This window comes from Acomys minous (genome assembly GCF_964271855.1).
Source record: "Acomys minous genome assembly, chromosome: 6".
NCBI classification, from domain to species: Eukaryota; Metazoa; Chordata; class Mammalia; order Rodentia; family Muridae; genus Acomys; species Acomys minous.
The window spans coordinates 95,221,246-95,238,721 of record NC_140487.1 but is presented as its reverse complement, the minus strand read 5'-3'; the positions used below and the strand labels follow the sequence as shown (position 1 = coordinate 95,238,721).

At 54.1% G+C, this 17,476-nt stretch overlaps 1 protein-coding gene across 2 annotated transcripts in view; it reads right to left on the bottom strand.

The window, feature by feature from the left end:
- The window catches only part of SLC6A9 (solute carrier family 6 member 9), a 36,071-nt gene that overhangs the window by 6,044 nt on the left and 12,551 nt on the right, over positions 1-17,476 (bottom strand). For both annotated transcript variants that reach the window (XM_084785992.1, XM_084785993.1), the window contains exons 3-6: positions 7,859-8,015; positions 6,872-7,003; positions 6,122-6,392; positions 91-223 (exon numbers count right to left, since the gene is read on the bottom strand). In XM_084785992.1, the coding sequence (XP_084642118.1) occupies positions 91-223; positions 6,122-6,392; positions 6,872-7,003; positions 7,859-8,015 (693 nt within the window). The remainder of the gene's footprint in view (positions 1-90; positions 224-6,121; positions 6,393-6,871; positions 7,004-7,858; positions 8,016-17,476) is intronic.

Sequence of the window (17,476 nt, the reverse complement as noted above, 5' to 3'; positions counted from 1 at the left end):
AGCCCTCTCCAACCCCCGCCTCCCCCCACCACAGCCACCCAGAGAGGAGAGGCAGGGTGGGAACCAACCCTGCCTGGGGAGGGTACTTGCTTTCCCTGAAGACTTGACTCCTCGGATGAGGCAGAGGAAGACGACCACCCAGGAGACACCGAGGCAGCCGAGGAGGGGAAGCCGCACCTCCCCAAAGTTTCCAATGTCATCTGACAGCTTCAGCACATACAGCCTGAGGAGGGAGGAAGAGGGGGAGGGGGGAAGTGACTGTCACGGAGGGCCAGCCTCTGCTACCCAGCAACCGGTTCTCATGATCTAGATGCCCCGGGTTGCAAGATCCCAGAAGCCTGCTTGTGGGAGAACGGGGGGGGGCTGCTTTGGGGACCCTGGGACCCTCAAGGGATCAAGCCTGAGCTGGTTGTCTTTCCTAGGTCAGCATGACTCTGAGTGTCTGCTTTCACGTGCACTCTACACTAGGAAGGCCCACCCATCCCATCAAAAGCACATCCTCCAGGAAGCCTTCAGAGAGAGGCATACCATGAAAGTCTGCTCCAGCTCTAGTGAGCTGAGCAGCCAGCAGAGGGATGATGCCACCCTGACTCCTCCAATGTGGGTGTGGCGTCACCTGGAGCCCTATGCTCTGCAGGCTGTGCTTTTTTTTTTTTTTTTTTTTTTTTTTAGTCAATCACATACTTAGCGTACCAGAGTCCTTGAGGAAGAGGGTAGAGGAGAGCACATAGGACCACCATGCGTGGGAAGGACACGACAGAGTGGACGGGACACGGGTATGTGTGTGGATGTGTTTCAAGCCCGGGGGACGAGCCAGGATGAGAGGCTCCCTTGAGAGGATGAGGTTGGAAGTGTGGTGTGAGGATGTAGGTGAAAGGGGCAGTGGGAAGGACAGGCCTACAACAGGGCAGGCGGCCAGGAGCTGGCATGACCAGCCTGAGCACGCTGGTTCACTCAGGAGCAGGAAGAGGAGATAGACAAGATAGAAAGGCGGCGGACAGGAAGGGACCCGGTTGTAAGAAGTTGTGAAAGCGAGACTGGACAATTTTCCCGTTCCCCCTGAAGGCACTGGGAGGCTTTCGTCAGCTGGTTTGCTTAAGGATATTCATGCCTTCTCTATGGCTCCAACCAAGCCTTGCAGTGGCTCTCAGAACCCTTGTGCTGGCTCCAGGCCCTGCAGGGATCCAGTGTCCCCCCCAGCCCTGCCATTTCTCTGAGCTCCCCTGCTTCTCCCGTCCCACTTTGCTCGCAGATTTAGCTGCATTAGACTTGGTTTGTCCTTCGCCATGTTAGCACGCTCCCACCCCAGGACCTTTGTACTTGCCACCGTTGCTGAACCAACTTCTCTTCCCCCACAGAACTATATGCACATGAGGCCTTGGGCCACCCTGACATCCTTTACACATGTGAACAAAGTGCTGTTTTTGTTTTTTGGGTTTTTTTGTTTTTGTTTTGTTTTGTTTTGTTTTTGAGACAAGGTTTCTCTGTGTAGCCTTGGCTGTCCTAGACTTGCTTTGTAGACCAGGCTGGCCTTGAACTCACAGCGATCCACCTGCCTCTGCCTCCCAAGTGCTTGGATTAAAGGCGTGCGCCACCACGCCTGGCCAAAGTGCTATGTTTTACACTATATTCCTGTATAGGATACAGCTGGACCCCCCAGTCTTCACTTAGATGGCCACTTCTCAAAGGGGGGTCTTCTTGAGCAACTTTCAGCCAGGCGCTTGGGAGCCCCAGCTTCCTCAGCTGCAGATGGGACCACACCACCAGCCCCAGACACCTGGGATAACCGGGGAAAGCGCAGGCTCCTTTCTTTCCTCTCAGCATAGGTCCCGTCTGCAGGCTGGTCTCCCCTGCTCAGCATCCTTAGCTATGCCCACAAACCTCATACAGACAGCTTTAATGAGTCTGGGTCTCTGTGGAGCAACGCTGTCAGGCTGGAACTTGGGTGTTTGGTTGGCCTGCCCGCCTTGACCATCCAAAGTATATTTCACCTGCCTCCTTTTGGCTTCCTTTCCCTCCTTGCCCCCCTCCCTTTTTTTTTTTTTTTTTCCTTAAACATTTTTCCTTTTTCCTCCCAGGCCACCCTTCACAGCATGGCCTGCAGAGGGCGCTGTCGGACTCCTCCTCCCTCTGCCCAATTCTCCCACTGTCTATCTACATTGAGGCTGGCAGGGCCTGGAAATCAACAGACAGAGGTGTGAAGTTCAGGGGACCCCAGAGGCTCCAGGTTCCCGTTGGCATCACTTTCCTGTCTTCTCCCCGACGCAGAAAACAATGTTGTTGGCCCCACTGAGATAGACACAGCTGAAGACAACGGACTGGAGCTCCTGGCAGCCTAGGCCAGGCCTGTCTGGGTGTTTCCTACGTTAGAACCAGTGCCAGCGAGGTGGGAGCTTCGGAGTAACCGCAGGCTGCCTTGCTTCTACTACTGAGTCACTTTCCCGCAAGTGCCAACATTCAAGTCAAGAAACCCCTTTTCGCTTAAAGGATTCAAAAAAAAAAAAAAATTTTTTTTTTTTTTGCCTAATTACCCATGCAAAAATGACAGCATCTGATGTTATTTTTACTGCACGAGCCCAGCGGATACTGTACTGGGGCTGCAGAGCTCAGATGGTTGTTAGCCTGGGAACTGAGGAACGACTCTAGCTTTATTTTAGGTTGTGCCACATTTAGTTCTTTGTTTTGCTTTGGACCATGTGCTTTTGAGATCAAACAGTTAACCCCAGAGTTCTTCGGAGGCGACTTATTTATAAGCTGGCTCTTGACACATGACCTGGTGGGGACTGTTTTGCTTCCCTCCTCTTTCCCTCCTTGAGGCTAGAGGGTAGCGTAGGCTGGTTCTTAACTTATGATGCTCCTGTTTCAGCCTCCTAGCCCTGACATTACAGAAGAGTCACCATGCTCAGCTTTTTTTTTTCCCCTGCTTAAAATGTCTCCAGATATTAGGAGGCGCTGTCTCGTAAAGTAAAATAAAATAAAATAAAATAAAATAAAGGCCAGATGTGACCCATATCTTTAATCTCAGCATTTGGGAGGCAAAGGCAGAGACAGGAGGATCTCTGTGAGTTCGAAGCTAGCCTGATTCTACACAGGGAGTTAAGACCAGCCAGAGCTATATAAGACCCTGTCTCAAAAAGAAAAAAAAAATCCTAAATTCCAGATATATAGAGATCTTATATCCTTGAGTTGAGAGTAGCTGGCTTGAGAGGGGAGAGCCCTCTTCCTGTTTCTCACAGACGCAGACACTTGAGCACGCGCTTGTGATCTCTGGAATTTATGGCATGTTACCACATTTCACCTTTGTGACAATGAGGGGAGAATTATAGCCACCCAGACTTGAAGGGTGAACACCCAAGACTTAGGTAGGTTTGATGGCTGCCCATGAATACGCGGCGGGCCAGCGGCAGAGCCAGGATTTGAGACGTCGGCATTGACTATGAAGCTGGCATGAGACTCTGGGTTGGGTGAGGGTGGAGCTGGGATCAGAGTCCGCTGGGTCAGGTGCTGCCGGCCACAGAGGCTTGCAGAGCTGAGCAAGCCTTGCCCTGGGCCCAGAGCTGGCAAGCCGTAGTCAGAAGCCGGACTCAGAGGGGCACAGAAGCAAGTCTGGAGAGGGGGTGGGTAGGAGTGGCTCAGAAACCGGCCCCTCCAGGCTCTCTCTTTAAAGGCATCTGTTTGTCTGTTGTCTATTTCTGTTTAGGCGCTGGAGATCAAACCTGGGACCTCAAATGCTAGGCAAGCCCTAGCACTGAGCCACACCCCAGCCTTCTTCCATCTACCTTGCAGCCAGCTGTCTTCATTCATAAAATGGTAACTACATCATGCTACCTTCTGGTTTTTGTTTTTTTTTTCCTTCTTCCTTCCTTCCTTTCTTTCTTTCTTTTTCTTTTTCTTCTTTTCTTTTTCTTTTTCTTCTTCTTCTTCTTCCTTCTTTCTTCTTCTTCTTCTTGTTTTTCGAGACAGGGTTTGTGTAGCCTTGGATATCCTAGACTTGCCTTGTAGACCAGGCTGACCTCGAACTCACAGACACCCACCTGCCTCTGCCTCTGCCTCCCTGAGTGCTGGGATTACTGGCGTGCACCACTGCGCCCCAACCCATTGAGCCATTTTTCAAAGGAACGCTTCAGAGTAAGAACCCTGGCAGAGCACCACTGGCCTAGGACCGGATGACAGCAGAGCCAGGGCAGGCCTGGCACACACAGCCCAGCCACCTCCAGAGCTGGCTGGATCCTTAGCCTCAGGTTGTCAGTCTCTAAACCTGGAAACAGCTAACAAGATTTGCTGAGATAATGCATTGGCACCTAGTAGGGAGTAACCTGCACCCTCCTCTAATCAGTGAGGCCAGGGCAGCTCTGTTCTCCTCTGGTCCTGGGGAATCCAACACAGGGGCTCAGACATGCTAGCCAGGTATTCTGCCACTGGATGTACACCCACCTGCCCGCTGCCTCCTTCCAGCCAGGAATGTGGACTGCAGGCCTACAATCCCAGCTATCCTAGCGCTTGGGCAGTAGGATCACAAGTTCAAGACCAACCTGGCAACTTTGTGAGCCCTTGTCTCAAAGTAAAAATGTAAAAAAGAAGGCTAGGGGTATAGCTCAGGGGTAAGGCACTTGCCTAGCAGGCATGGGAGTAGGGGTGGGGGTTGCGGGGGGGGGGTAGGGCAGTGTTCAATTACCAACAAAGCAGAAAAGTCTCTTTACAAGCTCTCCAGGAGGGGGCAGCAGGGAGCCACTGGGGGTAGCAACTGAGCTGGTTAGGTAGGCCTGGCACAGCCCCAGCTGGGGAGCAGGACCCAGCTGGTCCCTCGGTATGCCTCCCTAGGCCCAGTCTCTGTGAGCTATTCCCCACGGGTTTCATTGGTGAAAGTCTCGGGAGCTTTGCCCCTGAGGCGGGCAGCACTGTAGCATCTGCTTGGGGTGAGGAAGGTAGGCAGGGTTTGTGCTTTTAGAAACTCCAGGTGTTCAGTCTGTCCATCTAGGTCAAGCTGTGCAGGGCACATCACGCCCCCACCCCCCCAGTGGACAGTGTTACCCAGAGTCCTCTGGTTGGGTGTGAGCTCTGTCTTGGTCTCTTCCCGGTCTCCCTTCTGCAAGTGGCCCATCCCACGGCTGCATCTTTGGGACTTAGGAGGACCTGCTACAACTTTGGTGTGCCTCTGCCCTTCATCACACAGCAGGGAAAGCTTCTAGCCTCTAGGCTGCCGGTACCATGTGCTGTACTCCGTCCGTCCTGGTCCCACTTGTTCCTAATCTCGGCCTCAGTTTGCCTCATGGCCTCTGCTCGTCTCTCTCACCCATTTCTGGGCAAGTATGATCACCTGTCACCATCTCACAGAACTTACCACTACCCACTTAGTGCCCCGTCCACACTTCCGTGCCAGAGTGTCCACGCCTGATATACTTAAGTAGGGAACAGAGGCTCGGGACCATCTTACACCTCACAGGCACAGAGGCGTGCAAAGACCCTCTACCCTGGGACTCTCCACTAAGACACAGGAAGAGTGCCCTCCTGTGCCCTCTCTCTGCCCGTTGGGACAAGGTGATTCGGACACCTCCAGCAGCTGCCTCCCGTCAGAGGGCCTCAGAGACACTAGTCTCTTTGTCACCTCTGAACAGAATGGGTCTGGCTGTCCTGGCATCCCGGGCTTAGTGAATGTCCATGGCTCCTTTTGTTCTGCAGTGTGAAGGGGACGCTTAACTCTTGTCAGCTCTCTGTGAACACAGTGCCCTTTCAGGACCACCTTAGAGCCCATAAGATCTGCCCACCCACGGGAGTCTCCATGGGGTGGGCTCTGCACAGCTAAGACAATAACCTTGGGTCCTCTGGGACCCTCACTCATGCTATTCTCCCTAACAGGCTAGCCCCGCTTGCCTTGCCTGGCCTCTGGAGACAGAAGATTTCCAGAACCTGCCCCTCTACTGCTACTGTCTAAAGACTCCTAGTCCATCTTCAAGTCTTCACAGCCCTCTGTATGTCCGTCAAGTCAACCCGCCTCCACCCACTGGGTGGTAGTCAGTGTGTACAGATGACAAAGGCATGGCTGCCGGATGTGGACAGGGAGGTCTCAGGGCTGCTCCCAAGTGCCCCCCCCCCATGAGCCGGCGTCTGATGGGAGCCTTACCTCCAGTACTCCTCGCTGGGGCTGGTCCTTTGCAGGGTGTAGTTGAACAGATGAGACAGGTTTCCAGACAGGGCAGTGGGCTGGGAGCCATTGGTGAGGTTAGAAGCATCCAGCACGCCGGCACAGTCAGGCGTGTTCCAGGGGTTATCGCAGTAAGCCCAGGGCAGCACGTGCGTCATGGAGGAGAAGAAGTAGTAGAAGGCGATGCAGATGACCACGTTGTAGTAGATGCCAATGTACGTGGACACCACCATCATGCCGTAGCCCACGCCTGCGCCGGGGAAGGGGGTGAGCAGGGGGGTGGGAAGACACCGTAAGCTCCACTGAGGGAGGATCCTCACTCATCTAGGTAAAGGTTAAGGGTTCCTAAAGGCCTAAGGGGCAGGCTTGGTGGAGACCTACAGAAGGGAAGAAGGTTCAGGCCTTGATACGTGAGGAGGAGGAAGGGGGTTTTGTGTATATACGTGGCAGGAGGGAAAGGTGGGGGCCAAGTAAATAGGAGTTCCAGCGTGTGTCCGTGGCCTTGGCCATTGATGTTGGGCTTGAGGTCAGCACCGAGTCTCATCAGGGGATGTTCATGTTTGTACAGATGGACAAGGCAGCCTCCGTGTGTGTGTGTGTGTGTGTGTGTGTGTGTGTGTGTGTGTGTGTGTGTGTGTGCGCGCGCGCGTGTGCATGCACATGCACAAAGAGTGTATGCATGAGCGCATGCGAGTATATATATATGTACACACGCTGCCAGAACCTCACCTTTGAACATGGGGCTGATCCTCCAGACCCCCAGGCAGCCCTGGCTTGCAAACTGGCCGAAGGAAAGCTCCATGAAGAAGAGGGGGATTCCGCAGAAGATCAGCATGATGAAGTAAGGGAACATGAAGGCGCCTGGCACGCAGGGAGAGGTCAGGCTCAGGGGTGGGCTTGTGGTAGCCCTCCCTGGGTCTCCTGCTCAGAAGCTACACGAAAACCTTTGTGCTTCACTAGGCCTGGGATGGCTGTGTGTCAGCACTGAGCAGCAGCCTAGGGCTGAGGCACACTCCCCGCCCTGTCTTTGTCTGTTTGTTAAGATTTATTTATTTATTATTATGTATACAATGTTTCACCTGCAGGTCAGAAGAGCATCAGATCTCATTATAGATGGGTGTGAGCCATCATGTGGTTGCTGGGAACTGAACTCAGGACCTTTGGAAGAGCAGCCAGTGCTCTTAACCTCTGAGCCATCTCTCCAGCCCTACCCCCCACCCCCTCCGCCCTGTCTTTGAAATGTCTTTGACAGAGGCTCCCAGGAAGTCTGCTCTGGAGAAAACCCAGACCCTAGAACTGCCATGTTGGGGTAGGATTTGATAGTTTAACCTAATGATCACACACACAGACACACAGACACAGACACACACACACACCACCAGCACCAAGGTCCTCAAATATCTCTGTACTATATGGAGGGTGGGCTATTAAAACATGGAGCACTAAGGTAGGGAACCCAGAAAATTTGACTCTCTGTATTTCTCCTAGCCTTCAAGGAGCAGGCTGGTAGGATCGGGCCCAAAAAAACAGGCTGCCAGCGTCTAAGGGTGATCTGCACCTGAGGCAAAATCATGCCTAAGCCAGGGCTGGGGTGAAACCAGGGCCAGATGCCAGCATCTTCCTGGAGTAATATCTGTTCTGGGGAAATAGTGGCCCAAGCCCTGGTGGGTGGGCTCTACCCAAGTGGGTGGTCCCTGCCCTGTGCCCACTGGGTACCTCCCCCGTTGCGATAGCAGAGGTATGGGAAGCGCCAGACATTGCCCAGGCCCACGGCATAGCCCACGCTCGTCAGTACAAACTCGATCTGGTTGCCCCAGTTGCCCCGTGTGAGGTTCTGGTCCTTCTTGGTGGCCTCGCTGGGCACAGCACCATTCTGTAGGAATAGGAAAGAAGCCAACGTCAGTAAGGCATTTGTGTCCCATGTATGACCCTCTCTGGGTCGTCCCCCCCCCCCTCCAGTGGTTTTTCTTTGGACCTCCATGTCACCCCCAACATATACCCTGGGCCATCCCCTCTGCTGGCAGGAGTTGAGGGCAGGCCTGGCGGAAGAAAAGGAAGGCGCAGCTGCCAGATGGTGCCCAGCCCTTAGCACCCTATGCCAGGTATACCAGGTGTATCAGCCCACCGGAGGGAACTGTTAACAGCAGGAAAAGGGGACACCAAGGAAGGAGCCTGAGCCAAGAGCCCCCCTAACCTTTCTGAAACCTTGCCTTTCCCTCTCGGGCTAAGGACCTAGGAGCAGCTGAGCCCCATACCAAGCAGCCAAGTCAAGCTGGGCACAAAGGGGCCTGTGTCCTGACAGCTACCCCCCACCCGCCGCCTACCCCATCGCCAGGCTAAGCACGCTGCCCATGGGCAGTCAGTGGCTAGACTGCTCCCTAGCGAAGGCTTCTTCCTGGGGGCACATGGTGAGCAGGGCTGGGTGGAAAGAGGGGGCTTGTGCAGCTAGGCTTGGCCAGACCTGGGCTGGACACTGTGGAGATCAGAAAGGGCCCTGGGGAAGCTGACTTGAGCCACAGCTGGGGACGCCGGGCTGTGAGTTAGGGTAGAGACCAGAGCTGTAGGCACCATGCCAGCCTCTGAGGACAGGCTCTGCTAGAGGAAAGAGAGGTGGTTCCAGGGAAGGGCCTCACTGAACGAGAGGGTGGCCGGCACGAATCCCTGATGGGTACTCTGCCTGCCCATGGGAAGCGATGGGTTAGGCTGTCCAGGACCCACTGGGGCCACCCCCGTGAGAGTCTCTGCTTCGGATGTAGAACTACTTCTGGAAGTCTTTTAGTTTGTGTGCCCCTTCTCTGGGGCACTCTTCTCCTAGCCCTCCCCCACCATGGGTGGGAACCCACTACAAGCCAGCTTCAGGGGCCCAAGAATGTCATTAAGGAGGCATAAGGACCCTGGGAGTCACCAGCAGAGAAATACACACAGAGTGCTTGCACACCACCAACAACTTCCCAGAGCTGAGCTATGACCCTGAGAGGAAAGGACAGGGGTTGCGCTACAGGCACTTGGATCAAGGGTGGAGCAGTGTGGCCAGGAGACAGGACACTGACCTGTCATGTGAAAGCGTCAAGTTCAGCAGCCACTCTGGCAACCAGTATAGCAAGATGGCCTGGCACTCTTGAGACACTGTCAGACCCTCAAGCCTGAATGGCCTCACGAGGGCCTTTTGAAAAGCAATGGAGACCTAGGTAGCACCCATGCCTGGTGGATGAGCACTTTCGGGGGGGGGGGGGGGAGGACAGTCCTGCGTATCCAGTTTAACTCAGACATGTAGCCCCTTCACGCCCTCAAAGGCGGAAGCACCAGGAATTAGGGAGGGGGGCTCATTCCCAGAGCACCAGATGGGACTGGGCGGGCTAAAGGCACCTGCATTCATTAACTCATTCATTAACCCACTCATTCATTCACCAAATGTCAAGACCCCTACACCATGTGCCAGGCAATGGCAGCTCAGTTGGAAACAAAACAGTGCTAAGAGACATTAATGAACTAAGAGCACACATTGCCAAGTGTGGGGGTGCACGCCTGTGATCCCAGCACCCGGGAGGCAGAGCAGGAAGGTCTCTTGAGTTTGAGGCCAGCCTGGTCTATAGCGGGACAGCCAGGGCTACTCCACACAGAGAAAACCCTGTCTCGGGGAGGGAAAAAGGAAAACACGTATCACCCTACATGCAACTTCCGTATGATCACAAAACGGACTTCCTCAAAGCTCTAAGAGTATGTGAGGGGGAAAAAAAAAAGGAAGGCAGGGTGGGGTCTAGGCAAGGCATGATGGGCCCTGGGAGGCGTGGTGGCAGCCCTCTGTGACACACCCCTATAGAACACTACGTCAAGCACCTCTAGCAATATTTCTTTGGGGCAGGGCCTGGGCTATGTTTTGAACGGTATGAGGCCTGTTTAGGGCCATTTATCTTGCACCCAAACAAATATCAGCCACATCGGGCTCCTGTCTGTTGGCCCCACAATAACACTTTTATTCTGTCCCAGGCTTGTTTACTTAGGAGCACAATGCTGGACTGTGGCAGCTCCACAGCCCATGGGTCGGGTCACAGGACAGTAGTTCCAGCTGTAAAAGGGACAACTGAGGGTTCAAGATGGCCCCAAAGGCAGGGAAGGGACAAGGCCCCCCAACTCCAAAGCTTAATGTTTAAACATCTCTCCTGACTCAGGGCCTCCAGGAACAGCCTCCTGGCCTCTCCAACCAAGTACATCAGGACCTTATTTGAGTCCCAAAATTCTACTCTCTCCCTGCCAGAGGGGGACAGAAGAGGAACGGAGTGGGGGTGGTAAAGTCCCCAGCCACGTGCCATAGGCTCCTCATAGTCCTCAAATCTAGGGCTTAGCTAACGAGACCAATACCACGGAGCCGGAGCCGTACACCAGTGAGCCGTGTGCTAACTGATGCAGCCGAGCACACAATGAGGGAAGCTGACGCCCCAGGACAGGAGCTAGACTCCGGCCTGTCACTAGGCACTGGCAAGAACTTATTGATGAAATTAGGGCTGCCTCAAGACGGGGTGCCCTTCTCCTGTCCAGACCAATGGCGCAGTGGTGCTAATGTGGGGAACCTCACTCACCACTGGCCCCGGGACGCCTCCATTTTGGGTAGATCTTAACTTAAGTAGCTAGATGTGCCACGTCCTCAGTCAACAGAGGGAGCCCACCTTTCTATGGGGGCTTCTTGAGTGTTCCAAGTCTGTACTTTGTCCAGCGCTCCTCTGGAGTACCCTCCACGTCCCAGCCAGCCACTCCAGGGAAGGACTCACTCACTCTTACGTGTGTGTGTGTGTGTGTGTGTGTGTGTGTGTGTGTGTATGAATATATTTGTGTGGATGTGTGTGTATATGTGTATGTATGTATGTGTGTGTGTGAGTATGTATGTGTGGATGTTTGTGTGGATGTATGTGTGTGTATGGGTATATGTGTATGTATGTGTGTGGATGTGTGTGTGAGTATAGATGTGTGGATGTGTGTGTTTATGTGTGTGTGAGTATGTATGTGTGGATGTGTGTGTGGATGCATGTGTGTGGATGTGTGTGTTTATGTGTATGTATGTGTGTGTGGATGTGTATATATATATGTATGTATGTGTGTGGATGTATGTATGTGTGTGGATGTGTGTATGCGTGTGGATGTGTGTGTGTGTGCGTGTACTGAACCTAGAGCTTCATGAATGCTTGGCAAACTCTGCCACAGGGTAAGCCCAGCTCCTCCACATTTTCTATGCCGCATAGCTTCTTGCCCTCCTTGCATCATCATTCTTATTTTTAATATTTTTTAACCCCTTGTTTTCTTGACCTGCTTCATCACTAATATTAACCATCCCATTGGCTCTGAAATGCCTACAAAAAAACCCGCACCTCTTTGTGCTCACGATCTGACCTCGGCTGTCAGCCTGGCTGCCTAAGAACTTGGACGGGCTGAGTTCCAGTCTTATCCGGCCCACCACACGTCACTCTGGCTGCCCGTTGATGCCCTTCCTCTCTCCTGCCTCCTTATACCTTAGTGGGGATGAGAGTGAGACCACTGGAGACTCTCCTTGCGACCTGGCACACAGGTCCCTCTGACTCTCCTGTCTGCGCCCTGCCACCGCTCCTGGCCTGAGTGGGTGGTTCTTTAGGAAAGGGTGCCTTGCCAGGTACCTAAGCTCTCTTAGGCTGGGCAGAATGCACTGAGCACTTTCTTCCCACAGCTGAATGGGCACACCTGACTGGCACCATGTGTACACACACACACACGTGTGCATGCACACACATACTCCTCAGAAGAGCCCTCGCTCACAGAGCTGGCCACGGAAGACTGAAGCATTCATCGGGACTGTGATCTTTGTTAGGTTAACAATCCCCCCACCACCACCACCCACTGAACCGTGCTAAGCTGAGTTGATTATGTAAGTCCTTTGCATAGACCTCTGTTTGGCTTATTTGCTGGAATCATGATCTCCCTCTCTGTGCCCCCCCCCTGGGGGGGGGCTTGGCCAAGATACGAAGTGTAAGGTCAGAACCTGGGTAGTCTAGAACCTGCTCTGGAGCAGCCTGGGCAAGTCCCTTCCATCATAGGTACCTCAGTGTACCTACCTAGGGAACCGGAGGGCACACTGGGCGCCTGCTGTAGGCTCTCCCAGTGCTCCTTGGCTCTACCCCACCTGCACTTCAGCTATTACTTTAAAACAAAACAGACTCTGAAATTTTGATTAATGCTATCATAGTGTGTGAATGCCTGGAGAACTCTTCAGGAATTGGTTCTCCTTTTCCACTGTGAGATCCCCGGATCAAGCTCAAGTCCTTACACTTTGTGCAGCGAGTGTTTTTACACAACTCAATGATTTCTGTCTCTGCACCACTACCTCCCTTTGGTGCCCACCAGCTTTCTAGAGTTTTTTTTTTTTTTTTTTAAAGCTTTCACTCTGTAGCCCAGGTTAGCCTCAAACTCACAGTCAACCTGTGAACCTGCCTTGGTCTCCTGAGTGTTAGGATTTCAGGTGTGAGCCATTCCACCTGGCTTTAGGGGGAAGAAAAAGTTTGATGTGAAAACCTAAAATAGCATCCAGGAATGGCAGGCAGGCCCAGCTCTGATGTCACCCCAGCAGCCCACATGAGGCAGCGGCCCCTCATTGCTTCCTCATATGGACACAGAAGCCCAGCCCCGGAACCCCAAATTACACCCCTGCCCTGGCTGGGGACTCCCCCACTCCCAGGTCAGCGTTCAGTGGGTATTTTTGTGAATTGTGAACTCACACACCCCCTCCCCCCCCTCACCTCCCCCCTCCCCCACCTGCCCTCTGTGGATAGGGAAGAACTCTGGAGCTGCCCTGGCAGGCGGGCTCCGCTGGGACCCGGCAGGCTTCTTGTTCGGGACTCTCTGGCCCCAGGCTTTTGCTCATGGGATGAAATCAGTCCAAGACAAACGCAGTGGAAGGGAGACGGCAAGACCTCACATCCCAGACTGACTTGGAACCGAATCAGATCACAGGCAACTTGCTCGGAGCCCCAGTGCAGAAACAAGGCAGGGCAGGCCAGAGCAGCTGTTAGACAATGCTGCCTCAGAAGACCCCGAGTCATTCCCCCCCCCAGGCACCCCTCTGCTTTTGTCTTCCTGTATGCTCTCCTGGCATCGGGGAACGGGGTGGCTCTCAAGCTGTGGCCCATGCAGCCACGGGCTGACAACCTTCAGCTGCAGGATGTCAAGTGGGACTAGAGACACTCAACCGCAGGCCTGATCTCTGGCCTCAGCAACCTAGGTGTGAGACAGCAGGAGGCTGGAGAGAGGGAGGGCAGGGAGCGGGGTTCAGAAATGGTAAAACCTGGCCCATCCTATATGATCTCCGGGGTCCTGGATGCATTCTACTTCAAGGAAACAACTCCAAACAATGCTAGGCCCCTCCCAGGACCTTTTCCAAGTGCCTGCAGAGTCCAGGCCCTCATATGGCAGCTAAGAGAGGCAGGGATACACCTGATAGTGGCTCATTACAGAGCCCTGATCATTACAGAGCCCTGATCATTACAGAGCCCTGATCGACAGAGAGTGACCTGCCAATTTTACAGGCAGCAGACAGAAGACACCGGCACCCTAGGCATGCCAGGCTCTGGCTCCAGGTCCTGGCGAGAGTGATGGAGAATGCTGGGTGGGCCCTGGGCCCTGCCCATGCCCTCACCTTCCTTCCTGGAGAAGCCTGGCAGCCTACAAGACCGGGCCGAGGCAGCTGTGGGCAGCTTCTGCCTCATCAGTTGGCAGCAGGATGGTACTCTGGGAAGTGGCCCTGGTTCCTTGGCTCTAAGCAATCCTTAAGTTTGAGAACAGCCTACATAAAGCGTCTTCCAAAACCAGCCCACACGGCCTCAGAGGACATTCCTTCTCTTGCCTTCAGAAGGTCAAGTCAGGATGTCCTACAGGGGAGAGGAGCAGCCTCACCACCATCAGCCGTACTGTGCCGTGCCCATCCTCAACTTCCAAAGCTGAGGGTCCACCGTTCCCACCCTGTGTGGGCAAATGCTCCAAAGGGTCCTCCCAGCAGGGCCTTCTGCCTGTCCCCTTCCCCCAGCTCTCACCACTGAGCCCCTGTACCACACTCCTTGTCCCCCCACCACACACACACCCCCTCTCTCCCCATAGGAGTAACTGCCGTGGCACAGACAATGGGGCTGTATTGATTAGCACAATTCCTGGGCACCTCCGGCCCGTCTCCCCGGGAGCTGGGACAATGCAGCTTTGAAACTCTGAGGAGATTCTCAGCAGGTCTTTGGGCTGGGGGAGCCCTAACAACACCCCCACTTGCCTCCCTCTTACCCCCACCACGCAGCTAACTCTTCCTGCGCTCCCTTAGCAGTCACAACTTTCTGGGTCACTTTGGCTGGTGTCTGTCTCATTCACAGGCTGTGCCTGTCCCTCCTGGCACTGACCACTTACTTAGTCCCCTGCCCCACCACCAGCCTAGCCACCAAGCCTGCCTGGCACCAGGGAAGGGGGCCTTGACCTTCTGGAAGGTGACTGACCTGTTCTGGGGAAGAGGTGGCCACAGGTCCGTGAGCGGCAGCCATCCCGAGACCAGCACTCACGGCCGGTGTGCGGCACGCGTGTCTCCACCGCTCATTCACACCTCTGCCAGCTCCAGCGTGACACTGACGACACATCCCCTGCCTCTCCCACTGCCCGGCTGGGCTGCGTCAATTACTTTCACCTCATCTCCTCCCGAAGCTCTGCCTACCCCCTCCCCGGCCCTCCTCCTCTGGCCAGTCCCGACGCAGCCCCGGTGCGGGTGCTCTGGAGCTGGAGAATGAAGCATGGGGTTGTTGTGCCGTCCCCTTGTTTTCAGCAAGTTACAAGAACAACACACACACACACACACACACACACTGGGCATAGGACAGGGCAATGGGATGGCTTGTTCCTTCAAAGAGCTGGCCTCCAGAGCGGAGCCTGCAAGCTGGGCACCAATGGGCTACTAGAAGGCTACTAGAAGGGTAGGTGGTACCCGTAGGGGGGACTGACGGTGTTGGGACAGGAGAGTGGAGGGCACAGTCCATAGCAAACAGTATTTCGAGTGAGTGAGCGGTGTAAGCTAGGAGATACGAGGTCCTACGCCTGCACCTGTTTCTGGTTAACTATGGATTTCCCAACCAACCAAGATGATGGGGTGTCTCCGTAGTAGTGACTGGGCCATTGCCTGTCGTCTTAAGAGCAAGACAGTGGTTACTACGAAGTCCAGACAAAGCGAGGCAGGTGAGGAATACGGACCTGTGTGGGGGGGTCTGAGCTGCGTCACCTGGCATCCGAGGAGTAGGCTGGGTGATTCCAGCAGTGTCTCATGACTGTGGTGGACGTTGGTCCCCACCTGACCTGTATGCCCGCTTCTGTTAGAAGGTGGCGACTGTGTGCCATATCCAGTTCTGTGCACTGGCCTCCATCAAGTGACCCATGCAACCGATCTTCTCTGAGGCCACACTCATTGGTCAGACACCCTAAGTCAGAGACCTGGGAAGGCAGGCACAATGTTCTGGTACTAGGAATGTACACCTCCCTCTGGGGATTACCAGGAGAGCGAAGTCCTGGCATACAGTGGGGTCTTAGCAAATACCTGATGGATAGTGCCATGGATGAGTTCCGGTGTAAGGACCACTCTCCTGAGAGTCTGTATGTGTGACCTCATGGGGGAATATTATTTAGAGGGGTGGAAAAATTAAAATGGCACAGGGTAGGGACTTGGGAGATGGCTAAGTGGTTAAGAGTGCACACTGCTCTTAGAAAGGACCCAACTTTGGTTCCTAGCACTCACATCAGGTGCCTCACCGGGGCCCTCTTCTGGCCTCCACAGACTCCTGCACTCACACGTGCATACACTCTACCCCAGCAGACCCATGATTTAAAAAATAAATCTTAAAAAAACAAAAACAAAAACAAAAAAAGCAGCTGGGCATGGGGATGCATGCCTTAATCCTAGCACTTGGGAGACAGAGGCAGATTATTTCTGTGAGTTCGAGGGCAGCCTGGTCTACAAAGTTAATCCAGGACAGCCAAGGCTACACAGAGAAACCCTGTCTCAAAAAACAAAACAAAACAAAACAAAACAAAAAAAATCAGGCATGTAATCCCAGCAGATTTTCTGAGTTCAAGGTCAGTTTGGTCTATAGAGAGAGTTCCAAGATAGCCAGGGCTACAGAGAGAAACCCTACCTTGAAAAATAGAAACAGTGGTGGTACATGCCTGTAATCCCAGCACTAGGGGAGGCAGAGGCACATGGATCTCTGTGAGTTCGAGGCCAGCCTGGTCTACAAAGCAAGTCCAAGACAGCCAAGGCTATACAGAGAAACCCTGTCTTGAAACAAAACAAAACGAAACCCCCAAAAAACCAGGCAGGCCTATCCCATCTCTCACCGACTATAACCTTAGGTTGCTTGTTCAACTGTCTAGTTGGTTTTCTGTAAAACGGATAACGTGTACACTCACTAAAGCCGGTTAGTGGTGCTAATACCAGACAAACAACACATATTAGGTATTTACTATGAGCCAGGCTCTACCTAAACCCTTCATACCTACTAACGCTGGCCTCTTGGGGACCCTATAGCACAGCATCGCCTTCTCTCTACTTGCTGGGGGCCTTGCTTGACTAGGTCTCCCCAGGGGCTTCAGACCCCACTAATCCAGCTGCTCACTGGGTCAGCGTCATGCAGGAGGGTCCCGAGACACTCCCTGACTTCCTGCAGCCACAGACCCAGAGCCAAGGCTCCAGGAAGACCCAGTCACCCATGATGCCCAAATGCTTACTTCCACCCAGGGTGGGCTCTGGGCTCTGGCTGCCCTGCGCTGGGCTGGGTGCCCAGAACAGGCGGCCCTGGCTGGATGGCTCTCCCTGGCTCTGGCCATGGGGACAGAAGGCAGCAGCCCAGCTGGGCTCGGCCCCGTAATGAGGCCTCATTAGTGGGATCCAGCTGCGCCATCCCCACTTAAGGAAGCCGGCTCCCCCAGCCCCAGCCTCTGACTTTTCTTAATAAGAGCGGGCATGCTTCCAGAGGGGCGAGAAGTCTAGGGGCCTTGTCCTCTGTGGCTCTCTCGAGAAGGTCCTGCTGAGCCGGGACTGAGGTATGCAGGCTAGGGTGTGGGGAAGGCTAGCAGAAGCTGTGTGAGGGCTGAGTAGAACGGCTACAGGGGAGGCGAGAAGGAAGTTGGGGGGGGGGGGAACCTACAGAAAAAGCAGAGAAGCCAGGTCCCTTCTTCACTCTGAATCTTGATATTCTGTTTTGCAGGTATAGCCTTTGCACACTGAGACCAGTGGAAGGCTGCTGCCTAGCCTGTTCTGGCCAGGAGGGCACTTCCCAATAGCATGTGTGGTTTCTGAGC